At 44.3% G+C, this 27,922-nt stretch overlaps 1 protein-coding gene across 1 annotated transcript in view; it reads left to right on the top strand.

Annotated features, from left to right (window-relative positions):
- The window catches only part of LOC147625032 (plant UBX domain-containing protein 8-like), a 43,530-nt gene extending 16,229 nt beyond the window's left edge, over positions 1 to 27,301 (top strand). Inside the window, exons 3-12 of the mRNA XM_086818263.1 lie at positions 1,675 to 1,736; positions 2,141 to 2,744; positions 2,835 to 2,918; positions 3,029 to 3,156; positions 3,363 to 3,687; positions 3,809 to 4,045; positions 4,469 to 4,633; positions 4,823 to 4,966; positions 5,092 to 5,148; positions 26,957 to 27,301. Coding sequence (XP_086674389.1) covers positions 1,675 to 1,736; positions 2,141 to 2,744; positions 2,835 to 2,918; positions 3,029 to 3,156; positions 3,363 to 3,687; positions 3,809 to 4,045; positions 4,469 to 4,633; positions 4,823 to 4,966; positions 5,092 to 5,148; positions 26,957 to 27,064 — 1,914 coding nt within the window. The 3' untranslated portion in view covers positions 27,065 to 27,301. The remainder of the gene's footprint in view (positions 1 to 1,674; positions 1,737 to 2,140; positions 2,745 to 2,834; positions 2,919 to 3,028; positions 3,157 to 3,362; positions 3,688 to 3,808; positions 4,046 to 4,468; positions 4,634 to 4,822; positions 4,967 to 5,091; positions 5,149 to 26,956) is intronic.
- Positions 27,302 to 27,922: the final 621 nt, after the last annotated feature.

The following is a 27,922-nucleotide window of genomic DNA, read 5'->3' as shown; positions in this document are numbered from 1 at the left end:
GAGAGTTCAGGTGTTGGCATCGTTGTGTTCTTTTGTATCACGTGATTGCAGTTTAGAGTCCATATCACTATGACTAATGAAGGTTTAGAGTCCATATCACTATGACTAATGAAGGTTTGTATCACGTGATTGCAGTTTAGAGTCCATATCACTATGACTAATGAAGGTTTGTTAGGCAAGGTTGGCAAATTGCCGCCTATGGTGCACAACACTTGTGTGTGTTGCCAAAACAACCATGATTGCTAGGGCCTAACCATAGCCGGCTTAGGTTGGCCTAGCTCCCTTGGTTGGCCACCCTAAAAGCCCTTTATTTTCACGCATCTCCCTCCACACTAGGGGCGTGCTACACATGATACATTAACCACCTCCCTGCGTTCCTTGACTTCGCGTGTCAACCTATCGATCCCCACATCCATGGATCCTGTCCTTGTCAGATCCGGCTCTGATATGAGTGTAATGTCTCCATAGACTGAACCAAGAGTTATCTAACATAGAACCAAAGAGGGCTAGGGTAAGACCCACATACTTGAGAAACCCTAACCGGGGTTTCATAGACCCAATGTCATATGCATCACATGACCGTGATGAATTGTGGCTAGCGACTCACTACCAAACCGTAGGTTCAGTACCTCGAACCACCCCCGAGCCTAAGGTTTGATTGCTGCCGTTTGCCAAGCTGCAAATGACCCAACTTCCTCCAAGCTGAGCCACCTACTTACAGCGCCATAGCCTTGAGGTCCTGCATACCATTGGCAACCTTGGATACCTTTAATAACTCATAAGTGCCCTAAAGGTCACTTATATAGCAACAACCCAACTATTATTGGCCCTTGCTTTATTCATAAGCTTTTAGCCATGACTAGCCCCTTGCTATTAAATTGACCCATGGCATCCAAAACTCGTCCTGCTAGCGCCCTTAGCCTCATGTGAACCCTCGAGGTCCCCAAGAGACTCAACCCTAATCTTGGGTTAACACATGCCTCTAACCTCGGGTTACCCTAAACCTAGGCTGGTTGGTATGTAAGACATTCTTGGGGACCTATTGGGTTTGCCAAAACTGCTTCAATCTGCCCACATCCGGCCTCCGTATTTACCCTTTAGGTGGCTGCAAGTAAGACGTGGCACTGAATTAAGGTGTGCCTAGGACATCCCTTCCCCTCCTCTATTTAGTCATCAACTTCACTATCAAGCATTCCAAATAGCGCTTCAGTGTATGTTTGGAAGTAGGAGTCAACAAAGACCAGCCAATGTTTTGAGGAAAGCATTGCGATTTCATCAACTTGGGTTTCTTTTGGTATTGGTCACCTATTGGTTTAGTTTACACCTTGGCATGGAAAAGTTCTGTTACAGTTCATTAACCAGATGAACTTGAAGATGTTGGAGGACCAGGGAAGAACAAAAAGCCCAAGATTGTCAAGCCCTGGAATACTCTGCAAGAGGGAGGGGGGACGTCTGGGCCATTGAAACCTAGTGCAGTATCCTTGTGCATGAATGCTTTGTGCATCACTTTCTGTTGTTTAAACAATCATGGTTGCTAAGTAACTGCTTTCACTAGACATGTTTCAACTGCAACTTAATCTTCTTGTATAGTGTGAAAGACAAGGATGTTTAATTGTGTTGGGTGGAAAGTGTGGACCATTCTAACTTGTATTTGTTACTTGCTCTTGCTTGCAGGCTCACAGAGGAGATCTAAATGCTGCAATCAACAGCTTTTTTAACGAAGGAGAAAACCCTCTGTAAGTGACTTATGGAGTTAATATACGATGTTGATGCTCTTCTTTTGCATGTGGTCTCAAGCAATACTTGGCTTTGTCTTGGTGTTGTTTCTGGGTCCCCTAGATAATATTGTAGTTATTGTGCTCCTCTAATAAAATTCCGAGTTAAATAGAGTAGCTCAACTGTGGGTACTAAAGGCCGTCGAAGTAACATCCTATTAAGCTGTAGGATTAGTATAGAGTTTTGTTAGATGGTTTAGGTGGGGTTCAGATGCTAGGTTGGGTAGGGATTAAGGGCACTTAATGACTGGGATTTTAACCTGATTTGAGGCAAGGATTAGGTGCTTGATTAAGGTGGTTCTGAGCTCTTAATTGTGCATATTAAATATAAATATTATTTCTGTGTGCTTTCATTTTTTCTACAGTCCTCCAGTGCAAAGTCAAGCAGCAGACAGGCTAGATTGGATGGAAGAGGATGAGCCTCAACCTAGACAACCTATTGTTCCTCTGTCCTATCCAGTACCTTTAGCTCCTGCCTGGGCAAGTGGATTGCTAACTGCTGGAGGCTTCGGGGTTGCAGATGCCATACCTCCTCAGTTTCCTTTCAGGGGCACTGCCCCCATCGTTTCTCAACCAAGAGATGTGAGGGAAGTTCCCATCGATTGGAGAGATGAGGAGGAGCCAAGAGTGAGGTCTCATGCAGGTCCTTTAATAGAAGAGATTCGGGAAACAGAAGATGCACACCTATCCTCACAGAGTCATGCTCATTTTATAAGTGACGATGAGGAGGTGTCAGGGCCTGCATCCGCAGTATTCAGGGCCGGAGGTGAGAGGAGGTTGCGATTTGGCAGCAACAATTTTGGTGGGGAATTGTTGTCTGGGAATGCGAACCTGAATACCCCTTCGATCAATGAGGTTCCGGCCATGGCAAATAATGAAGGTCATGATATTGAAGAAGAAATGCTAAGAGCAGCTATTGAAGCTTCCCAGAAAGAGGCCACAGGAATGATGGGGCCGGCATTTGCAGAGGTATTGAGTAAGATGGTAGACGTGTTGAATTTTGAACACTGTTAAGTGTTTACATGGGATATGGTTATATATATGGTTGGTATGTCACAGAGTCTAAGCGGTGCTAGGATGGATGGAGCTGGAATGCATACAGAGGATGTTGATCTGGCACGGGCAGTCTCATTGTCCTTGAAGGTTCTATTGCGTTACCCCGCTAGCTCTCTTTGCTGTAGGGTCATGTAGCGTGGCTAGTTCTAATGGGTTAATTAGCTGAGAGTTCTGTGATGCGTACTTTTTTGCATCAGACTGCCGAGCAAGAGAAAGCAATGCGTGAAGGGAAGGGCTATCCAGAGTTTCCTGAAGAGGGCTTCTTACATGAGGATGATGACCATCAGAGTCTCAAAAACTGCGAAAACCGCGACACTCCGAAGAGGTGGTTTCAGGTTTATTTCAATATTGTTTAATCGCTCCAAAGGTTTTTATTTGAAGTACCAAATTGATTATGTTGGCCGTCTGCCTTTCCCAAGTGGCTGTCGTTGCTGTGCGGGTTCCAACCCCAATACCAAAATTTATAATACCATTGTCTGACTGTATTAAATCATATTTTATGATTATTGAATTCGGTCATCTGCTTTGTAGGAATTTTGCAAGGGGTAACTATAGCGGGGAATCTGGAGCCTTGATGAATAGCTCTTTGCCACCAGATTATTTGATGTCGGATATCCCGGTTAGTCATGCAGATACTATTTCGAGGGATCCCGTAGAAGACGTGGATGAATTCGAAGAACAACCTCTGCTCAGGAGGAGATCGGGTCGCCACCTGAACCCCACCTTAACACCATCCACAACAATAGACCCACCCTCACTACCTGAGGCTCATCAAGGACCAAGTGACACAACTGGTGTGGCTGCACATCCCAGTGCACTCTTGGAGAGAAATGGTGATGTCAGACACAATGATGAGGTAAAGGTCTAAACCACCATGTTTTGGAAACTCCCTTTAGATGCCAATAAAAGCCAATGTGAGGCATGCTCCTCTTTTACTCCCAGCTAAAGAAGTTACCGTGCTTTGTGATTCCGTGCAGTGGGGAGGGCTGTCTTCAGAAGAACAAGTGGAGGCTGTAATGCTTGAAGCAGCCATGTTTGGGTCGCTACCGGAAGACTCAGCTTTGAGGTTTCGCTACCCTTCTGTTGTTGGTGGGATTGTGGAGGATGCAGACGAAAATTTTTCGGATGATGGTGGACCCCGAAACTATGCAAGACCCATTCCACAACCCCCATCGCCCACAGTTATCGCCCAACGTCGACTACGTGAACAACAGGTAATGGTTGGACTTCTTATGGTTCAAAAGAAGTATGTCTCCCTTAAAGCCTCACTACAGGTAGCACATAATCATACCTTGATATTTTTAAGATTTAGTTAACTCAGAAAAGTCTAGATAAGCCTGCCTTTAGCTGCCAATAATGATCCCTTGTTAACAACCGTATGTGATGGGTCCAGAATAACTCATTGCTGAGGCATGAGGTGATCTAGAGGTGCCCAGCTCGAAATACTGCATTTGGCAAAGTCAGTCTGTGTGTGGTTGGGGGTATGCATGTGCCCATACTTGTGGGTGTGCAGTCATGTCCATGTGTCTATCCCCATGTGTGCACATGCGTGCACGTGAGCACACATGCTTGATTAGTTGGAGTAAGCATGCTTTTCTCTGATGAGTTTTTTCTTGGTTTAATCTGGATACATATAGGACGATGAGTATCTGGCTTCATTGGAAGCAGATAGAGAAAAAGAGGCCAGGGCACAACTTGAGGAAGAAGAACGTCGTGTGAAAGAGGCAGAAGCTAAAGCTGCTGCCCATGCAGAAGAGCAGTTCCGGCAAGAAGAGTTGTTGCGCAAACGCCTTGCAGAAGAGGTTATTTGCTTTATTGACCACATAAGCTTCATTAGTAGTATTTTTTGTCCATGGCCTTGCTGAAAGTGTCTTAATTTACTAACCCCTGAAAGTCTGTTCACCATTCAGCTTTCTCTCAAGTGAGTGTTAGTGTTGTTTTCTGTCCTCTTATTGACAGAAATCCCATAATAAACATGGGCATATTTGCAGGAGCTAGAGAGACAAATAACCGCCAAGCGAGCCGCCCTTCCCGAAGAGCCTTCTATAGATGATGAGAGTGCAGTAACGCTCATGGTCCGCATGCCGGATGGAAGCCGGCAAGGCAGACGGTTTCACAAATCGGAGCCTCTCCAGGTATATTTTGGCCATTTATTTTGTATGTTTTTTGTTTCTGTTCCAGACAGAGAGTCAAAGCAGTGTTCTTGGTGCAGTTCTATGATAATCTTCTCATGTTGACATATTCCCGGGTGCAAATGCAGTGCTTGTTTGATTTCATAGATGTTAGCGGTGGGGTTGTGCCTGGTTCCTACCGACTGGTTAGTTCTTTGTTTCTACACAGAATCTGTTCTGTTCTCTTGCTTTTTACGTACATATTACAGAGTCTTCTCTCTCTGTCTGTCTGGTGGGTTTGATTTTTACTTGTGTGTGTATCTTATCATACTACCATATATAGTTGAACCATGTGCTTTTGCTATTTGCACACATGCATGTATACATGTGCTGTACCTGTCATTGGAAGGAGTGTTTTAACTTGCTTGTTAATACGAATTCATTTGTAGCCATGGGTTCAGGTTGAATGAGAAATCTTGCCGGTTCACTTTTCGTCTGCCAAACTAATCCTTTTGTAGACATAGAATTCATTCAGAGTGGCAATCTTGCTGTTGTCAGACAAAATCCATTTGTAGCCTGGATAATGAAGGGACATGGCCTTCCAAGTATTTTACCCTAATTCAAGTTGGTGTGGGCGGAGGGTTAGGGATTTTAAAAAAAAAACCTATGTATATGTATAAGTATATACATATACGTATACATATATATGTATGTGTGTGTGTCTGTGTGCGTGTCTAATTAATTACTCAAGGTATAGTACAAGCGCGCGCGCACACACACACGCACGCACACACATGTATGTATGTATGTAGGTGTGTGTGCATGTATGTATGTACATTGTATATATGTATGTATATGCGCGTGCGCGCATGCACACGTGCACGCACACACACACACACACATATATACATATATACGTACATGTATGTATATGTACACACACACACACATACATGTATGTGTGTGTGTGTCTCTAATTAATTACTCAAGGTATGGTACAAGTGCGCGCGTGCGTGCACACACATACACACACACAAAGTCTAACACACATCTCTTGAGGCTAACAAAACGACGGAAGCATTTTCCAAAATCATTGAGTCAGTTAAAGACCACTTGACCAAAGTACGTACATGTATGTATATGTACACACACACACGTACATGTATGTGTGTGTGTGTAATTAATTACTCAAGGTATGGTACAAGTGCGCGCGCGCGTGCACACACACACACACAGAGTCTAACATACATCTCTTGAGACTAACAAAACGACGGAAGCATTTTCCGAAATCATTGAGTCAGTTAAAGACCGCTTGACCAAGGTCTAGGAAGCTTATAGCAAACACGCAAATAAGTCTAGACGAGATGTCCACTTCAAGGAAGGGGATTGGGTCTATTTGCGTATCATGAAACAAAGATTGAAACAAGTGGTCAAACATTGTCTCAAGCTTTCTTTTCGTAGTTTTGGATTCTTTCCTATAGTTAAAAAGATAAGTGATGTCTCCATGAAGTTAAAGTTGTCTAACAGTTGGACGATGCATGATGTTTTCCATGTTTCTCGGCTAAAACCATATGTTGGACCAGAAGTGTTTTGATGTTTCAGATGAACAGCAGCTAGACGTGGTAGACGAATCAGAAGTCATTGAGCTTGAGCATTTCCTTCTTCATCGTTAGAAGTATGGTTTCGGTAGAAGACTCTGACAATTCTATACAAAGTTCCGAGATCGAGGTACATATGAAGCAGTTTGGCTAGACGAAGAGTTCTTTCAGGAGTACCCCTAGTTATTGGTTGACTACTTAGAAGCCATGAACCTGCTGGCAAGCTAATCAGGAGGGAATGTCACATACACTCTGCACTGTAGTGCATGGTGACAAGCTGGCTCATCATCATTGCAACAATGTACAACAGTAGAACTCTTTAGGATTTGATATTTGTTGTACGCCGTGATTCCATTGTAATCCTAAGTCCAGGATATGTTAGGCATGAGCTACGTAGGTCATTCTTCAGCCTTAGAGAGTCAGTCCGTCAGTCAAAGTCCCTTAATCCACTTTTAGAGAATCATTCATGTATATAGAAGTCATAGAAGCATTAGGGTTTGCATCAGGACATGTTTGCATTTTGCATAGCATTCATCCCTTATGCATATAGACCACGTAGACCATTGCAGAAGCCTCAAGCTATCATCTAGTATTTTATCCTAATTAGTTGGCATTTCTTCATATTTTTTCAGCATTTAATACCATCATTATCTTATTTATTCTATTAAGCAAGTCGTGTAGCATCTTATGCTACAGTCGGCCAGCATTTGCAGCCAGCCGACCAACCCTTGCTCATATAAATAGCGATCGCTTGCATCTTATTCAATCATCTCAGCACTCAGCAATTGGCTCATCATCGAATCAGCCTACAACAAGTAGATCTCATCATTTATCATCGTTTGGAGCAAGCGTTTCAGTCCTACAGTCCTAGGAGCATCATCGCTTGTGCCATCAGTGCGCAGCATCATTCAGCATTCAGCATTCAGCCACTTCAGGGCTCAGCATTTTCAGCATATACACAGTTTTCAGCATTCATACATTCATTGTTTTGCTACAGCCCTTCCGGTGAAGCCTTAGATTTGCAGCCTTCCTACATTCCATTGGAAGAGTGCATAGGCTTGAGATCGGTCATCATTGGTGTTTCTACAGTCTCGTACTGTTCAGCCCGACTCTTGGTCTTTCAGAGATCTTGTGTGTGGCTTATCTACAGTCCAAAGTTAGTCCAAAGTCATTCTCTTCAAAGATAATAAAGCAATACTACTAGCAATAGGAGGGAGCTCTTCCGGGGGTAATTTGGGACCCAATAAGGTGTACAGATCTCTCTCTCTCTCATCTCTTAGAGTTTGAAGTGCTAAAAGTGGATTGCTAAAGACTCGCGAAACTCATGATAAAGAAGGCGGTGTGAGACTTTGTGTGACAGGATCCCTCATTACGCATAATTCCACTGCATGTTACATTGGAAGAATCTGAAATTGGCTTAGATTTGTCCTGTTTTATGTGCAACGTCTCCGCTACGGTAGCTGAATGCGTTAACTGCCCAAGGGTTTGATTTGGGTACACTTCAAGGCTCTCTTGAATGATTAGATGTAACCCAGACTCAAACTTCCTTTTCTTCTCTTCATCAGAGAGTCTCATAAAAGGGGAAACTTTTAGCATTACCTTCCATTATTTGGTGATGTAAGTTTGCACCAACTCTCCTTCCTCCTGTTTCAGCCAATCCCATTCTTTACACACATTTTTGCAAACTTTGGTGGTAAGAATTGAGCATAAAACTGAGTTTTAAATTCAGCACATGTGCGGGCAGCACTATGATCCAAGAGTTTCGTAATCCACCAATCACTAGCTGTATCTTTTAGATGCATACCCGCCTCAGTTTAGACTTCTCCGAGAAGTCTTCGTTGCAAAAAGCTATCTTAAATTGCTGAATAAAAGCAAGAGCTTTGGTAACTTCCATCTTCCCAAAGAAGTTCTCAAATTTGATGTCCTTACCTCCTAACTTAAACTCTTTGGCTTTCTTTTTTGAATGAGATCTGCCATGCCCATCAGCTTTAAGCATTAGGGGACTCATGTCGAGCTTTCTTTCCACTATCCCGAGCGGCACTCGTGGATCGAGTGGAATCAGCATGATGAGAACGCTCTCGGCGTGGAATAGAATGATGAGGATGAGATACGGCCTCTTCTGAATCATTAGAATCTGCATGTGCTTCCCAACGAGAAGCCTTTCTTCCAGTGAAGTCCTCGGCTACATCCTTTTGTCCTCAGATAAGACTTGGCCAATTCACGAGGACCTTTATATCACATCTCTGTTGCCATGGCCCCAAAGGCTGCATCATTTGGACAAATTTTTCTTTTTTTACTCAAGACTTTTTGCACGTCAAGATCTTTCCTCAAAGATCTCCACTGCATTGTCTCATCACGATATCGTCTAACATGGCGTATCAAGGCCTCCAACTCAGACCTTACATCAACAAGATTTGTATGTGAAGTACCAACAGTCTCTCTAACATATGCCTCTCTTGCTCAAGAGGAGTATGAGAAATTCCAACAGATCCCTCGGCATGTGCCCTCTCCTACTCAAGAGGCTCAGCTTGAGTGCTCATGTCATCTCTACTATATGCTTAGCCAAAATTTTGTATGCCCAAAAATCGTCCTTTCTCAAGCAAAGAAAGAAACCTTTGCTCTGATACCAATGTCACAGGCGGGCACGTGAATATAGAAAACCAGTGGCCCAAATCACAGCATATATTCAACATCCATCACAACAGGAGCATGAATCAATACATTTGTCACATGCATCATAAGCATACACATCCTGAAACCACATAAGATAATCTTGCACATGGCATAGCATGAAGTTGGGCGAGCCCCCCCCCCCCCCCCCCCCCCCCCCCCGCTCCCCCCCCCTCTCAGTATCTTTATTACCAACAGAGTAATCCCTCTCTCGGTCACCAACCAGAGCAAAGTAGTCACCAATTGCTCAATAGAGAAAGCAAAACCCTTGGTCACCAACCAGGGCCAAATTAGTCACCAACTACTCGTCCAAGAAAACCAACCCTTCGTCACCAACCAAGGCCAAAGCAGCCACCAACTGCCTTTTCGTGATACCAGGCCCTCGGTCACCAACTTGGGCCAAATTGTCACCAACAGTTCCCTTGGTTTCACGGCTGTCCACACAATTGTGCAAATCAACAGCTCCAAACAAGCCAAAAACAACACTTAGACCAAATCGTTTTGCATCCAGTGAGTAGGGTTGAAGCCAAGCACAAAATGTATCGGTTCCATGATCCATCACAAAGAAAACCCTTGGTACCTTGCTGAATTTTGCTGTAAATCAGCACAAACAGCTTGCAGAGAAGTAGGAGAAGCTGTCGACCAGCCCTAGAGCCTGTATGCTACTGTCTATAGCCTGTAAGCAACTCACCCAGCACTAGAGAAGAGAGAAATAGTCGGCCAGCCTTGAATAAGGTCTGAGACATTACCAAAGCAAAGGGGAAGTGCAAATTGTGATTGGAGAGAAGTTTGACAGTTTTCTACTATAGCACTAAACCCTAATTTAGTCCGAGAGGGTTAGGGCTGCATTCAAGGTGTTTATATAGTCTCATTCTACTCTCCAAGGGCTACGTTTGGAGCCCTCAAGTGTTTGATTTTTGGACTCCATTTACTTCTCCAATTGTCAAGTCTACCCGCAAGACAAGAAGGCTGTCTAGTCAAAAACAATACTTGATTTTGGCAAAGTGAGCATAGGGTTAGGTTCCCCATACCCTAAACTTTCCATCTAGCCTTTGACCTCACCATTTGGACACCGGAGCTATTCGCTACATCCATTTTTCCAGTGGATACCTTGTTTTTTGTAAAAATTAGGGTTTTTAGACTGAACCCATTTTGACATCATAGCTGGATAGTGTGCTCTTCCCTCATTCTTTTAAGCTAAAAACTTCAAGATTTGGACCCTGTTTGCTTGGTCAAAGTGGAAAATTACTCACTGGTTGACTTTTCAAAGAAGTCAAAACATAGAGTACTTACGCAGCATTGATCGTGCAGTCAAAGTGATCATACACGGGTGTTCTACATGTTATTGCCTCTTTATAGAGCTAAAGAACTCGTAAATCAGAGTTTGGGAACATAAACTTTAGTAGACAAAGGAAATAATAATTAAATAAGGTTGAGTGTGCACACTTACCACTTACAAAAGACATAAAAATCACTGCCTTAGTCCCAAACAGGTGTGCACACACGCGTCCACAAGGTGTTCAAGCGTCTCTGATGCCTGTGGACATTCACAGGCAAAATACCATGCAATGTCCAAGCAAACAAAACAAGTCACACAGGCAAGTGCATTTCATAGGCAAATGCTTGTGCGCGATGATTTGGATTAAATCTCCAAACTTGCCATCTTGTACACCAAAACAGTCGCGACCATGGGCACCACCCATGCCGGATCCAAATACTGTGCTCACTAGAGCGATTGCCCTTGCTTGAGTCCAGTTAACTCACCAGGATCACCAACCCTCATATGAGTTCACATACTCATTGAAGAGAGTTACCAACTCTTTCATGAGTGTAAACACTCACTAGGGTCACCAACCCTTGCATGAATGCATAAATTCAGTAGTCAAGATTCACCAACTATAATCACTCATTTAAGTCACCAACTCTTATATGAGTGAATCCATCATGCTCCAAGAAATCCTTCCGCATGGCATAGACTTTGGAGGATTGTGACAACATAGAGCTGACCCTTGTAAAAGAGCCAACCGTCCTGAATGGTATAATGACCCGGTTCTGAATAAAGGAGTTCCAAATTTTGGACAATCTATATACTGTGTCTTCATACTATCTAAATCTTTTCCCTGTATCTCCAACACAGTGGACTCCTATAATGTCTGAATACTACCTTTGTGACTTAGAGTGTCTGCTACAAGGTTGTGCTTACCTGGTACATAATCATTCCGCCAAATTGTTGGAACAATTGACTTAAGTGGTGTTGTCTATCGTTCCACTGGGCACTCTGCATAGTTTGTAACCACTTCAAGGCCTGGTGGTCTGTCTTCACAGTAAATTCCCTTTCATAAAGAAAAGGTTTCCATTGTTTCAAGGTATGTGATAACCCCTAGCAACTCTTTGTCATATACATAATAATTTTTTTCTCTGTCATGTAACTTTTTGCTGTAATACGCCAGAGGTCTTCCTTCTTATTGCAAAACTGCTCCTATGGCGAGATTAGTGGCATCGGTGATGACCTTGAAGGGATCATCCCATGATACAAGATTAAGGACTGGTGCTTCGGAAGCTACCTTTTGCAGAGCAAAGAACGCCTCTAAAGCCTTACTTGTGACTGAAACCTTCTGTCTTCTAGTCTTCACTCCCTTGAGCAAATCTGTCAATGGTGCTGCAAGGTTAGAAAACCGATCTATATGTGAGCTATACGCTTGGCACAAGCCCACGAAGGATCGTATCTCTTGGGTTGCATTTGGAACGTCCCAATCTGTCGTGGGTGGACATAAATCATCGCACACTTAGCTCCCTTTCTAATAGCTCTACTAGCTTGTAGGTGGAAAATGAGCTGAATATCCTGAATGTTCTGATCCCCGTGAATGATAGTAGGCTCAGGCAAACCTTCAACAATGGTGAAGGTGTCTTACCTTCAATCTAGAATGGGCGCATACTGGCGGAACCACTGAATCCCAAGGATCATGTTGCACCCGAGTAGGGGTGAGACAATGAAACGCCTCTGAAACTGAGCCTTCTGGACTGTGAAGATAAACTGTTGAGCTTTCTGGGTGATATGGGTATGTAAGCCGGGAGTGAACCCGTCCACGTCCAAATGATATGGCAATAGGAAGAGAACAACAAATTGTTGCCCCTTCGTTGTGCCATAAGCTCTGATAAGACGTTTCTGAAGCTCCTTAACTCCGCCATCTTGCTTATCATCGAATACCATTGCGGGTAATGCATTCAAAGCAGACAAAAGTTGAACAGCATTGGTGGTTAAGGGTGGGGGTAGAGGGAGTGGTACTGTTGTGGTGGTAGCCACTGTAGATAATGGTTGTTTGTCTTTTTCCACATGCCATTTGGCACAATCCTTCTTTGCATGTTCCGTATGGTGGCAGAAAAAACAACGATTCTCTCTGAAGTACCGCTCCTTCTCATCTGATTGGAAGAATTCTCTAGTAAGCCGTCCTTGATCTTTTCTGCAGGAGTCTTCTTGTTGGAGAATGCACAAGCGGAACCATAAATTGAACTAGAGAGAGAGAGAGTAGAGAGAGCTGTGGATAAGATCACCTTTTATATTAGCAATAGGCTTTACAATGGCGATTAGTCAGCAAGAGATGTTGAACAATGTGCAAAGGAATGGATGAATAAAGTATACAATGGGAGGCCCTTTATATAGGGAGGCAGAAGGTGGTCGATTGCATGATGAAGCTGGCCGAATGGCCCAAGACCAATAATCATGAGAAAAATAGGTAAAATCCCATAAAATCAGAGTCACATGGGGATGGGGACGGGGACGGGGACGGGCCGTCCCAAGGACGGGGTCGGGAACGGCAAAAAAAAACCTCTTTTTTAAAAGCAATTTAGGAGTTGTATGCATGACATACATATAGAGACACACTTTGAACAAAATTTTACACCGAATAGACAAAAAAACAAGAGTCATTTTGAGCAAAATGCGCTAATAAAACATCGATGGCACACTGATTATGTGATTGATAGTCTGATAGATACAAAGAGATAAGTACATGCCTCATGGGCAGTGAGGGTTACAAAAAAGAGTGGGTACAAAATAGAGATACTAGATAGATCATAGATGATAGATCACAATAGATCATGGCCATTGGCAGTGGGCACAAAAAAGGTGAGATGGCTCAAGGCTCAAGAGTCAAGCCTCAAGCTCCTGAAGTGCTAGTCTCGCGGGAGGCTTGGAAGTCGAAGTCGTCGATGCCATTTGAAGCCTCCTCCTCCCCCTCAGGCTGTAGCTCCTCCTCTACCTCCTCAAGATGCTCTTGAGCTGCAGGATCCTGCTGTGCCATCTCCCATTCGGTGAAGGGATCCGCCTTCCCTGTTGCTGTCGCACATAGCATGCGCAAGTTAGCGCTCACAAAAACCAAATCACTTGCCCTTTGCACTTCAAGGCGGTTCCTCTTCTTAGAGGCAATGTGACTGTAAACGCTCCAAAGTTGCTCCAAGCAACTAGAGCTCACAGCCTGGCTAAGGATGCGAATAGCCAGGCGCTGCAACTCCGGCCCATCTGATCCGTAATCCTCCCACCAAAGAGGAGACCCAATCTTGAGGCGGTCAAGCTGTGCATCTAAACATCCAAAAGATCCCTGCCGCGTCCTGTACTGAGATAGCTGGTCTCTGATCTTCCGCCTGATGGTAGGGTCGGGCTCTAAGCGCTCCAAAATGATCCGCCATCCCCTGCTTACTTCCTTGTCGGCCTCTTGCTTTTTGCCCTGGAACTGTGGATCAACCACAAAGGCTGCCGCATGAAGAGGGGAGTAGTAGGAGTTCCACTTGGACTCACATAATGAGTGGATCTCCTCAAACTCGGCCCTGTCTGGCACAAGCTGCTCGAGTGACTCGATCATGCGATCCATGGCCTCATAGACCTTGCCGATACATGGTTCACGGCCGTCAATGACTCGTAGAAGGTGAACAATAGGCTTGACCAAGGTGTCGAGTGTCTTCACCTTCTCCCACCAAGCGGCATCGTCGGCGCGATCTCGGCACGTTCTCCCTGTTGCTGATTTTGACTTCGGCATGGCAGAAAATTCATCACTAAGGAAAAGCCCTCTTAGGGCTCCGCCACATGTAGACAAGCGGCCTAGCATGAGGAAGTTGTATGCAAACCTTGTCTCAGAATACTTGAGGAGGGAAAGAGTGCTCCTTTTAGAGAACTCATGTCGCAGCCTTTGGTGGTTGAGGACAAAGGATACATGCTGGTTAGCCTCCTCAATGGTGGGTGCAATCCATGGCAAGGCACCTATGTCTTTGAGGAGGTTGTTGAGACAATGGGCCATGCAAAAAGAAACTGTGATGGATGGATACATTGACTCAATAATGGTCCCGGCTGCCCTATTTAACGCCTCTCCATCCGCCACCATGCCGACCACAAGCTCCGGCCCAATGACCTCGATCGTGGACGCCCATTCCGCGGCAAGCACATCCACGGCCTTCCCAGTGCCACTCGCATCATGTGACTCGATGAAGTGCACTTTGCTCCTTGAGTAGGCCACCACTCCATGGATGGAGCGCTTGCGCGTGTCACTCCATCCGTCTACAATGAGAGAGACTCCGTTAGTCTCCGACGTTGCCTTTGTATCCGCCGCCGCGTGCTCAACGGCCAACTTCTCCCTATCAAGCAAAGTAGTGCGAATCTTTTCCGATGAAGGTGGCACATAAGAGGGGCCATATTCCCCGATCTTTGTGGCCATCTCACGGAAGCAAGGAGACCTATTTTAAGTAAGGAAAACCATGTAGCATGTTAGCTTTTTTTGGCAATATGACAAATGCTTTGAAGCATGAGACATTAAAAAAAAAAGAGTGAAGAGAATTGAGTCTCGACTCTCACCGTGCCGCTTGAAACGCAATGTGGTCGTGGTAGAAGAACCTAGCCATTGACCTATCCACCTCATCCTTCAATTTTGGGTTCCAATTCTCGTTAAGAGTGGATTGACGGCGGATGGGAATGGAGGCACCCGATGTGGATGGGGTGGACTTGAATAGTTGAGAGCTTGAAGCAAGATTTGGGTTCCTCTCCACCTCCATTGGCGTCGGTTGCTCTCGTGCTCTCACCACATCATGAGGATCAACGGCAACATGTCACCCTCTCTTTGCCGCCTCGGCCGCCTCATAAACCTTGAGCTTCTCAAGAAGCTCTGCTCGCTTCTCAGGAGTAATGCGTGCGCAAAATTGCACTTGATGACCGGCCTCGTGTAAAAAGTGAGCTCGCACTTTATTGGCGCCGCCACTTCTCTTGTAGGAACAAAGCTTGCAATTCCATGCCCTTGAACCACCGCCCACTCCACGACTAGTGTAGTGGACCTCATCCCACCATGACCATGTGTGCACCGCCGGCCTCCTTCGTGAAGAGCCCGCAACGGAAGATGTGGCGGCGGCGCCTTCACCTTGAGATGCCATGAATGATGATAGTGTGAGAGAGAGGGAAGAAGGGTGTAATAGAGAGTTGCAAGTTGCCGCTTGACTCTTGAGGCTTGCAAGTCTCAAGAGGGATGGATCATGGAACTTGGAGAGAGAGAGAGAGAGAGAGAGAGAGAGAGAGAGAGAGAGAGAGAGAGATGGCTTGGAAGTTGGCACAATGTAGATAGTATATAGAGAGAGAGAGGGCTAACTTGCCACTTGGGCCTTGAGGCTTGGACAATGGAACTTGGAACTTTGGAAGCTTGAGGCTTGAAGCTTCAAACTTGAGTATGGAGAAAAGTCCTAAAGTGTGCCTTCTTTTATAGCTGGAAATTTGTCCGTTTCTGGCCGTTTATGACCGTTGGAGGCGTCCCCTGTCTGCGTTCCCTGCCCGTTCCACGTTTCGGGAACGCGTCCCCGGAACGACTTTCTGCGTCCCCATTCTGCACCGCGTCCCTTCCGCGTCCCCCCCGTCCCCGTCCTCGGCCGTCCCCGTCCCCGTCCCCGCGTCCTGCGGCCCTAAGGGCCGTCCCCGCGTCCCCGTGTGACTCTGCATAAAATAGGTACTGGCCAAATACATTGAGATGCACTAATTCTAACACCCCCTCTGCAGCTCAGTGTGTGCAAGAGTCTGAAGAAGATAAGCTGATGAAGATGCAACCATGGATCCTCTAGCACCGCGAATATTGGAATCACCTCGCTGAGAACACCCGCTAACTTGTTTCCTCGAAACAAAATGCCGCCACGAACAGCAGAAACTTTGGTTGGCTATGAATTCCCACACAAGTGTGCAGTGAACGAGCTGTTGGACACACTGTGTCTAATATCCCCAACAGTGGACGGAAAACATGGTTGGCTATGCCAGAGTCATACATACAGTCGTGGACATTTTCTCTGCTGGCCGATTGCTCATGCAGTCGTGGAGGCCCTTCAGTGCTAGCCGACTGCTCTCATAGGGGCATATAATTAGGCCCCATGCCTCCACCACTTCCTCATTCAGTTTTCTGCGGGATCTTGTGTATAGAGAAGAGTTTACACACCTATCTTTGTGTGTTTCTTGTGTTGTCTATTTTCTGCATTCTACTTGCTCTTGTCTACCCAAGTTTGGTTATCATTTCCGCTGCATATTCTAACAGTGTACCATGTGAAATCCCTATTCCGATCTCTCTCCCCCCCTTCTCTCACTCTATCTTTATCTCTCATACACGTGGTTGCATCTTTCACTGCACACTCCATTGGGCTTATAGTGGTATCAGAGCAGGATTTCTCTCGAAGAAATCTTTTCAGGGGTGACAGAACCATGTCAAGAGTTGAGGGAGACCAAGGGCCTCAAGAAGGAAACAACTACGAAGCCAACATAGAACTTGTGGAAGGGAACCAAGGTTCCTAGCTTGGAGAGCCAAGAAGAAACAAGACTAGAGAAGAGCTCAGATGTTCGAACACTTTATCAAAGACCAGACCACCGAAGCCGAAGGTGTGGAAGCCGGTAAAGCATACTTATGAGGTAAAGGGGTTACCTTTAGAGAAGAACCCAGAGCAACCCGATCCATCACTCATGGAGGACTGAGAGAAGCTATCCCTAGACTCGCCTTATCAAATGCAGCCTCTTCTGGCCTAGCAAAAGAGAAGAAGGCAAAGGAGCCTTCAAGCAGCAAAGTGGACTTTAACTCGGGAGAGAAAAGCGTAAAGTTTGATATTTTTTATGGAAAGCGGGACACTCAGAAAGCTCTATCCCTCATCAAACAGTTTGACGCCACCTTTGGAGGAGAGGGCTTCTCCGAAAAGTCTAAACTCTGCACGGTCCGTATGCACTTAAAAGATGCCGCCTTGATTGGTGGCTAAAAGTGGTCCGAGAAGGGACCGTACCTACTACACGGGTTGATTTCAAAACCATGTTTAACAAGTTCTTCTTCCCGGTACTTTCGAGGCAGATGTACAATAGGAATGGGATGAGGTAAAACAAAACGCGGGAGAAAGTGTGGCAACATATCTTAATAACTTTTCAGCCATCTCATTAAAGTTTATATCATATACTCCTATTCCACCATTGATGGAAATGCAAAAGTTTGTCAATGGATTGCAACCAAAGCTTTATCAAGCAGTCTATATGATGGGTCCTAAAACCTTGGAAGAAGCCCAAGACAAAGCCTTGCAAGCCGAAGCTCTATATATGCCTTGGATGGTGGGCAAATCAAAGAATGAGAATCGGGACTTATCTCAAAGGAAGAAGTTCAGAGACCAATCTCATCAACAACCGAGTCACAAGAAAAGAACAGCAAGAGTGAGGACAAACCCTCACTCTTTCGAAGAAAATTGTTCCTCAAGCAACTCGAAGAATATACCAAAGAAGGAAAGTGTTTCCAATGTGGAAAGAAGGGACACTTGGCTGCAAATTGTCCCAACTTGACAGATCAAGAGTCTGAAGAGACTAAAAGATCATCAGATTGACCTATTGCTACAAAGTTTTTAGAGCAGTTTTGTATCATGAGGGCTATGTTATGGCTTATGACAGTTTTAGATGAGGATCTCTAGGATTATAATGGAACATATTTTTGTGAATTTTTCTTATTAAGAAAGATTTAAGAGGGAGGGATTGTATCTCTAAGCCCTCTTCATTGTATATATTGAACTGGAATTGATCATTATTCTGCTTATAATGGTTATTTGAAAATGCTCTAGTTTGGAAGGCAAGATGCTAGAAAGCCCAAGGAGCAAGATTTGTATATGGACGGCAACGATGCCAGAACGAGATTTGTATATGGGAGGCAACGATGCCAAATGATCCATTGGACGGCAACGATGCCAGATGTATTGGACTTCGCAGTCGAGCGGTCATTGCGACCAGATGACCCAGATGACTGAATTGGATTTCGCAGTCGAGCAATCATTGTGACCAGATAGCCCAGATGACTGTATTGGATTTCATAGTCGGGTGGTCTATGTGACCAGATGGCCCAAATGACTATTGATAAACTCTCGGGCAGTCCCAATGACCAGATGGCCTTGAGGTAAAGTCTGAGCGGTCCTAGTGACGGCTCAGTACGGTTTCGATGAAACCATACAGGACAATCCATGAATAGGAGGATCATTACTTGTGCATTGCATACTGATGTATGTTTGAATTTCTGACTTTGTGTGTTGTTTTCGATGCGTGGACAATGCTTGGATTTATGGCATGTGATAGTTCACTAGGCTCCAAACTTCCTGGCCAGTACCTGGAATACCTAGTAGACGTGAATGATGCATACTTATGTGTTGTTTAAGAAAATTTGAGAGATTATTGGAATTCTTTATTTTCTTGATCTTTCTTGAGTTTCTTGAAAATTTTATTTACTTTCTTGATTTTCTTGATTTCTTGATCAAGAAATGGGCATTCTAGAAATCTCTTTGATTTTTAGTTGTTCTAAGCTTTGGGGGGGTATGATGATTGTGGAATGCTAGAAATCTCTTTGATTTTTAGTTGTTCTAAGCTTTGGGGGGGGGTATGGGTCACTGTGGATCAAAAATTTGGGGTAGCCACTTCAAAATCTGAATGGCGTAACCAAATTTGGGGGATTTTTTGCTAATCATGATTAACCTTCTTAATCATGATTTCTTGCTAATCATGATTAACCTCCTTAATTAAAATGTTTTCTACTATATTCTTTTCTATTTGCTTAGATCTCGAGATCTTATTTGTGTCTAGTTTTTGCAGAAGGTGAGTATGCATTTATTATCTAACCCCTGTTACACGCTATGAAGAATATGTACCATCAAGAACAAGGACATTGGTCAAGGAAAGGCATAAAGATGTTGCCAGAGGTTATCTCATGGATCCAGGATTTCTATTTGCAGCCGAAATGCTTGTAGAACTATTGGTGGTCGAAATGCGGATAAACTATGTGTAGCAGAAATGTTTATGGAGCACTAGGATATCTATATGCTTATGAGTGTCAGCTTTCTTTGGGAGGGGCAAAATACTGTGTCTTTTATAGATGATGCCACACGCAAGGTGTGGGTTTATCCTCTTCGTTTGAAGAGTGATACATTCTCAGTGTTTGAGAAGTTTGTTGCTCTTGTTGAGAATCAAACTGGCAAAACACTGAAAGCTTTGCGTTCCGACAATGGTGGAGAGTATATGTCCAAACAGTTTCAGGACTTTTGTGATGCTAAAGGCATCAAGAGGGAGCTCTCTACTCCTTATGATCCTCCACAAAACGGGACAGCAAAGAGGATGAACAGGACCATACAGGAGAAGGTCCGTTCTATGTTGTCACATGCTGCGTTACCTCATGGTTTTTGGGCTGAAGCTGTTATGACAGCCGTTCACCTTATAAACAGGTCACCTAACACGAGGCTTGGTGGGAAAGTGCCAGAGGAAGTATGGACAGGGAAGCCTCCGTCATACAAGCACTTGAGAGTGTTTGGTTGCGTTGCGTACGTGCACATACGCAGGGAAATGCGCACCAAACTTGATCCTAAGTCTCACAAATGCATATTCCTAGGATATGGTGACAGAGGTGAAATGGGGTATAGACTTTGGGATCCCGTGAATAAAAAGATTATACGCAGCAATGATGTCATTTTTGATGAAGCATGCATGTATAAGGAGCCTGCAAGGCAACAGGAGCCTAGCAGAGTCATCTTTGATGATGATGGACATCATGGACAACAACCAAGGGCTGTAAATCAGCCATTACAGCAGGAAAACCAGCCCTTAAATGGTGCTGAAAATGGTCCAAATGGACAGCTAGAGATGGCAGAAGATATCCCTATGGATATACCACAGTTAGAGGAGATACCGGGCATGATATTTCAGCCTTATGGCATGGAACAGGAGCCACCAATGGGTGATATGCAGGCTGGACAGCAACCTGCAAATGATGGTCATTGGGTACGGAGGTCCACTAGACCCTCCAGAGCCCCTGACAGGTTTGTTCCAGGGGTTGACTACTTGATGCTCACTGACTGTGGGGAGCCCTCATGTTATAAGGAGGCCTTACAGAGGGCAGACAAGGCTCTTTGGGAGCGTGCCATGAAGTCAGAGATGGATTCTCTGCATAAAAATGGAACTTGGAAATTGGTGCATTTGCCTGCAGGCAAGAAGGTTTTGCCATGCAAGTGGGTATACAGGCTCAAAGTTGCACCAGATGCAAAGCCAAGATACAAAGCCAGGTTAGTGGCTAAGGGCTTTAAGCAGGAATATGGTGTGGACTTTGATGAGATCTTCTCTCCAGTGGTCAAAATGACCACACTTAGAGCTGTATTGGCTTTGGTTGCTCATGATGATCTGGACTTGATTCAGATGGATGTGAAGACTGCTTTTCTTCACGGTGATCTCCATGAGGAGATATATATGCAGCAGCCAGAGGGTTATGCAGTGAGTGGAAAGGAGAAGCTTGTATGCAAGCTGAAAAAGAGTCTTTATGGGCTCAAACAGGCACCAAGAGAATGGTATCATAAATTTGATACATTCATGAAATCACAGAAATTCAGGAGAAGTGACATAGATCACTGCTTGTACACCAAGAAAGCTTTGGATGGCAGTCTATTGATCCTCATCTTGTATGTTGATGATATGTTGATTGCCTGGAAATCTCGTAAAGAGATGGATGCCTTCAAGCAGAGGCTGCATCAAACCTTTGATATGAAGGATTTGGGTGATGCAAATCACATCTTGGGTATGCGGATACTTCGGGACTGAAATCAGCATGTGTTGTATTTGTCTCAGAAGGAATACATTGGCAAAGTCTTGCAGAGGTTCAATATGGACGGGGGGAAGAAGACTAGTACTCCTTTGCCTCCATATGTGAAACTCAGTGCTATGGACAGCCCACAGTCAGATAGAGACAGGGCTGATATGGCCAAGATTCCGTATGCTTCAGCTTGTGGCAGTCTCATGTATGCCATGGTTGCTACTAGGCCGGACATTGCATTTGCAGTGGGAGTGGTTTCTAGATACATGGCCAACCCTGGCAAGAAGCATTGGGAAGCAGTGAAAGGTGTCATGAGATACCTGAAGGGCACATAGGATTTGTGCATTTGTTTTGGCAAACAGGATGCATTAGTGCATGGTTACAAGGATTCGGATTATGCCGGTCATCCAGATAACCGGAAGTCTACTACCGGTTATGTGTTTACATTCACAGGAGGTGCTGTGTCATGGATATCCAGGATGCAGAAGTGCACAGCCTTATCTACTACAGAGGCCGAGTATATTGCAGCCACAGAGGCTTGCAAGGAGGCATTATGGCTATCTCGGTTAGTGGTTGATTTGGGTTATACAGGGGATATTCCATTGTTGCATTGTGACAGTCAGAGTGCCATCCAGTTGGCAAAGAACCATGTCTTTCATGCAAAGACGAAGCATGTGGATGTGAAGTATCACTTCATCAGAGAGGTGATAGAGAACAAGCAAATTCAGCTTGTTAAGATTCATACTGATGACAACCCGGCTGATCTGTTGACAAAGAGTTTGCCTCCGGAGCGGTTTTCTCATTGCAGACACTTGATGGGCATTGGATGAGGCCATTTTCAGCCTTGATATGGCCTTGTATATTATCATGTACATGCTGATTTTTTCTTTTCCTTTACTTAAGGGCACTTTGCCTTTAAGTGGGAGGTTGTTGGGGTAAAGGCACTGTGCCCACCCTTATAGTGTGTACAAGCCCATAAGTTATAGTACATAGTACACTTAGTACTTTTAATGTACTAAGTGCACTATGTGTACTAGTGCAATATACATGTGTGATAGGGGAGTCACACACTCATGCTATTGATGAGTTGACTTATCCCCACAACTCTCTCTCTCTCTCTCTCCCTTGTTCTTCTCTGTGTACGTCTCCCACACATGAATTAACCTAACCCTAATTCCTGTTTCTCCCACACATGAGGGCCTTACTCTCCCCACGGGAGATGTCGGATTATCCATATACAAATGCCATAACACAGCCCAACACGAGGCTACCAAGCCAAAACACAGGCTGTAGAAATGCCGAGCCAACAATATAATCCATCTACCTCCGTGTGGGTACTGATTCTTTCCCAAAAACCACGGTCTTCATGCAATAGAGCTGGTACAGCAAGTACAACTCTCCATTTAGTCGGTACAACAAGTACAATGGTTGGTACAACAAGTACAAATGTTGGTACATCAGGTACATGGTTGGTACAGTAGGTACACAAGTACAAGGATTGGTACACTAAGTACAAGGGTTTGTACAACAAGTACAATGGCTAGAAATCATAAAAAATGATTAAATACCTTTGCCTTTAGTACTTCTTCACGATGGAAGTCTTCAAAACACTCCCCAACAGCTGGTATTCTTCATGGGAAGCCTTCAAGAGAGAAAGAAAGAGAGTAGCCATCATTAGGGCAGCTTGTAACGGTGGTAGAGGCTAGTGTGCAGCAAGAGAGCCTCCATTAATGAAGAGAGAAGACTCCAATTTATAGATGTGGGGATCCCATGAGTGAAAATTGAAAGGGAAGGCTATGATGACAAGTAGAGAGCCACACAAAAGCTGAAGTGACAAGTGTGAGGCCACTTGTCTCACTTTGATCCACTTTCTAACAAGTGTTAGGCCACTTGTCTCACTTTGGTTCACTTTCTGCCACATGTCCCAATCTAAGAGATGGGTCCTTCCATAAACTTTTATCTCTAAAAATATCCCAATTGGTAGACATTGTCATAGGCACTTTGCCAATTCTAGATGTAATGACGCGAACTCTTGGTATTTGCTCAATTCCAGATGTAATGACGTGAACAGAATTTCCATCGGAGTTGAGCCAAAAATAGCAACTCTCCTAAATTTTAGGAGAAGTACTGACTATAGAGCATAGTCATCAAAAGCAACGGCATCAGAAGACATCTCTCTAGGTGATGAAGATGAAGAAATGGTCAAGGTTGATACATGTGTAGCCAAATTGGCCTGATCTGCACTTGTGGAAGAAGACGCCAGCTTCTTCTTTTTTTCACTCTCAATACGCTTTTTGCATTCCTCTATGGTGTGTCCGGTTTTCTTGCAATAATTACAACGCTTTTTCTTTTCAGGCTTGTCCTCTATCTTTGGAGGATCCGTTGGACTAGGTTTAGGCCCAGATCGATTCCCACGAAAGGGAGCAGTCATTGTCATTGCTGACTCAATAGTTATCATGTTCCTCCTGTTGGAACGGGATTGCTCTTCACTGAGCAAGAGTGTCACAAGGTTGTCAAACGTGACCGCATTAGGTGCATTGCCAGCCAACAAACGCAAAGCGGTGCCAAATGTTTGATAAGAGTCGGGCAAATTATGCAAGATTGTCTGAACAAGATAGCCATCTTTCAAGACCTCATCAATGTTAATGAGCTTCTCTCGAATGTCTTTCACATGCGTAAGGTACTGATCAATAGAGTCACCTCCAAGCATGCGGTCAGTCTCAAGCTTGCCCTGAAGGTAAGCTACACGAGCCTCATTGTGACGTGAATACAACTCCACCGAGGTATCCCAGCAAGCCAAAGAGGTCATTGTTATTGTTGGCCATGACAACAAACAAATCTGTCACAGGTCACCACAAGAGTAGGCAATGCCCAGCAAAACTGTAAGAATGCGGGAAATAAATAGCAGGATAATCAATGGATTGAAAGGGAACTCCTTCACCACAAGAAATACATATGCATGTCCCAAATCTGCAATTGTACTGCAAATATGTCAAAGTGTCCACAATGGCATACATATACTGCAGCAAACCACAAATGTATACAGGTGCCGATTAGCTGACACCTGTAAGAGTTGCAAGTGCGCAAATCCCGGAAAAATTAAAGGTAAATGGGTCGAATGTTGCAAAAATGGGCTCAATGTATAAAAGCCCCAATTTTTAGGCAGCCAATTAGACCAAATCTGAACCGGCACTTGCAAATATGCTAAAGTGTTCAAATGTGCAATTGTCACTTGTACCAATGCTTTAATGCCCTAAAAAATTGGAGGAAATGTCCCAATGCCAAGTGAATGTGGTGCCTGTAACATCCAAAATGCCTTGCAAATGTCTATAATAGACTTGCAAATGGTGTCAATTTCTATAAAATCCCCAAATTTCTAGTGCAATTATGCACCAAATTTGTTGAAATCAATGCCAATGTTGCAATTGTAGGCTCAATGGTGAAAAGCCCCAAATTTTAACAGACAAAATGTGCAATTTCAGGTCAAAATTTGCAAATCCCACAAAGCTATAAGGGCTGAAATTTTTGAAAAATTTCAAATGCCCCAAATTTTGTAGATCTGTACTCCTTCAGCTTTGTGGATGCTTGTCAGGTTCAATCTTTCCGTGGAGCTGTAGTTGCAGAGCTACGAAGAGCAGAGCAGGGCGGCACAGGGCGGTAGGTCAGGGCGGCGCTGTGCAGAAGCTGCAGGGCAGCAGCTTGAGGTCGGTGTAGGGCGACAGTGTAGGGCAGCGCATGTCGGCAGCTTCAAGGGGGGCGGTGCACAGAAGTGGTCGAGCAGAACAGGTCGGCAGTTCACGATAGGTACAGTTGGCGGGCAAAAGCGCCAGGGGTAGTACGGGTCAAGCAGATTTGCCAAGGGCAGTATGGGTCGTTGGCGGAGCTTACGAGCTGAAATTAATGTGCTTGTGTACGATAGGCTGTAGCAAAAAAACTGAAGAACAGCAGGTGAAACCCTAACCCTAATTGATAGGCTCTAATACCAATGTTGGGTAGGAGGGCAGTTAGCCTGCACACACACACACACACACACACACACACACACACACACACACACACACACACGCACGCACACACACACAAGCTCAAGCATAGAGAAAACGTGGGAGTGCTGGAAAAGATGTACTTGATAATGATAATGAAAGTACAATACATGAGTACTAAAGTACTCTATGGCAAAGTGCCCACACAAAAATGTGTTCCCACGAGGAAAAACGCGTGTCTAGTCAGGGTAAAAAGTGCCCAGGGATAGAGAGGGTTCACACCATAAATGGCCGGGTGGGCATGGACTAACATGACCAACATTCATATGCTTGGTTGTACTCTTGGGTATGGCTGCCCACTCTTCAGCAAATGACAAGGTTGACGCCACTCGTCCTCTAGAAGGGGCCTTACTTGTAGTGGTCAAAACCATTTCTCATGTGTGACCGTTGTTGGGATTCAGAGCCATATGTACATGTCCCTATGTGTGTGAACACTCCTATGAGTGTATGTGTGTGAACACACTCTTGGGAGAGTGGATAAATATGCATTCAATGTGAGTCTCTGAGGTCGATGAACCTCTAGGCTATAAAAGTGGTGAAGGCTAATATATCAATCAACAATCGTTGAGTTGTGCAACTCTCTCTCTCTCTCTCTCTCTCTCTCTCTCTCTCTCTCTGTGTGTGTGTGTCTTTGCACACACCAGCACTCCTAGTACCATGAATGTCAACATGGCATCAGAGCTGTTTCCTCAGAAAACCCTGATGTGAGGTAGTTGTACACATGCAGTAATCAGCTCAGCACCGCCTCCCTGGGTTGCCCTATGCTGTGCCGCACTAGCATCTCCAACGTTGCCCTGCAGTTCGCCGCCACCTTGTGCTGCTCTTGCCCGATGACCTGTAGCCGCTGCCGCTGTCCATCGCCCGCTGTTGCCATGGCCCGTTGCTGTCCATCGCTATCCTCGTCGCCGTCACTGTTACCTGCTGACTTCTTGCAGCTGCCGTCCATTGTGGTCGCTGTTGTCGCCTCCACCTGCGCCACCTGCTGAGCTAGCAACCACGTCAACGCCACATTTGCACCTCATGACTGTTCCTGCATCAACACCAATGCCACTTCAGAAATCAATTTGTAGTTTTTCTAAAATCAGGTGAAAACCAATGTTCTTCCATTGGTTGGTATTAATCATTAGCTAATTACCCTTGTTTTTATGCTAAACCATCATGCTGAACTCTCATTTCAACCCACCTTAAGCCTTCTCATGTCATTAAACCAGTATGGTGTCAGTAATTTGGTTTAGTTCAGCTCTGTTTAGATTAGTTTTTCGGAAGGACTACACAATGTGTCACTATGTATGTATGTGCGTGCGTGCATGCACGCACAAACGCACACACACATAGACATAGACATAGACATATACATATACATATACATATACACACATACATATGCATATACATTTAAATTTACATACATACATACATATACATACTTTTATATTTATATTTAACTCCTTGATATATATATATGTGTGTGTGTACACACACACACACACACACACACACACACACACACACTCACATACTCATACTCGTACTTAATACTTCATAGTTAATATTCATACTTACACATATACATACATCCATTTGCTATGTTGCTAATTGGCATGGCAATTTGTGCAGGTAAGACAATACCCACGAAAAGCGTTCACTGATGCAGAGCATGGTAATTCTCTTTATGACCTAGGACTGAGTAGCAAGTATGAAACTTTGTTTTTAGAACTCATCTGAAAGCAAGAAGCTCCTATTGTGTAGTGTTTGGCGAAAACTTTACCACGTAACTTCAAAATATATATTTTTGTATATTTTGACTCAAGAAAAGTTCCCTGTTACTGGGGCTGTCTTCAAAATGGGGGTCTTGTATATTTGATTTTTTTTTTGGTTGGGCCTTGTCCTGGATGACACCTCACAATTTGAATATTTTTGAATAAATTAATAAATAAAGGGAAAAGTAACTCTTAGATGAAAGTTTGAAATGTTTCAGTAGCTGATATGTGCCTTTAATCAACTTAAGGAAAGAGCAGATCGCACACGTACACATGTAAATGATGCGTTATCATATGATACGCATATGTATATTTGATTTTTTTGGTTGGGCCTTGTCCTTGATGACATCTCACAATTTGAATATTTTTTAATAAATTAATAAATAAAGGGAAAAGTAACTCTTAGATGAAAGTTTGATATGTTTCAGTAGCTGATATGTGCCTTTTATCAACTTAAGGAAAGAGCAGATCGCACACGTATGCATTTACATGCATACGCATAATGGAGTTGATAGTTATATAGTCTTGTGGGTTGACTACCATGAGTATATAACATGCACGTTCCTAAAAGGTGAATTCGGGCATGTTCCTAGATTCATCTAGGTATATATGGATAACCACCTTTCAAATATGCTTCTTCATGCCTCCATCTCTCAAATGCATTACCCTATAGTGTGCTAGTCCACATGTAATGGGAGGATTCAGAGCATCTGCCCGGACATCATCTTTCCCCTTCGTAGCAAACTTGCAAAAAGATCTCCACCTGTTTTCACTTGGTCCACAGGCAGGTCCCACCCTTGTTGCCCAGTCATGGATGGCCAAA

The sequence above is a fragment of the Cibotium barometz genome, chromosome 24 (assembly GCF_041138505.1).
Source record: "Cibotium barometz isolate CiBa-2024 chromosome 24, ASM4113850v1, whole genome shotgun sequence".
NCBI classification, from domain to species: domain Eukaryota; kingdom Viridiplantae; phylum Streptophyta; class Polypodiopsida; order Cyatheales; family Cibotiaceae; genus Cibotium; species Cibotium barometz.
Note: the sequence above shows the minus strand (reverse complement) of the source record. Positions and strands in the feature narration are given on the sequence as shown.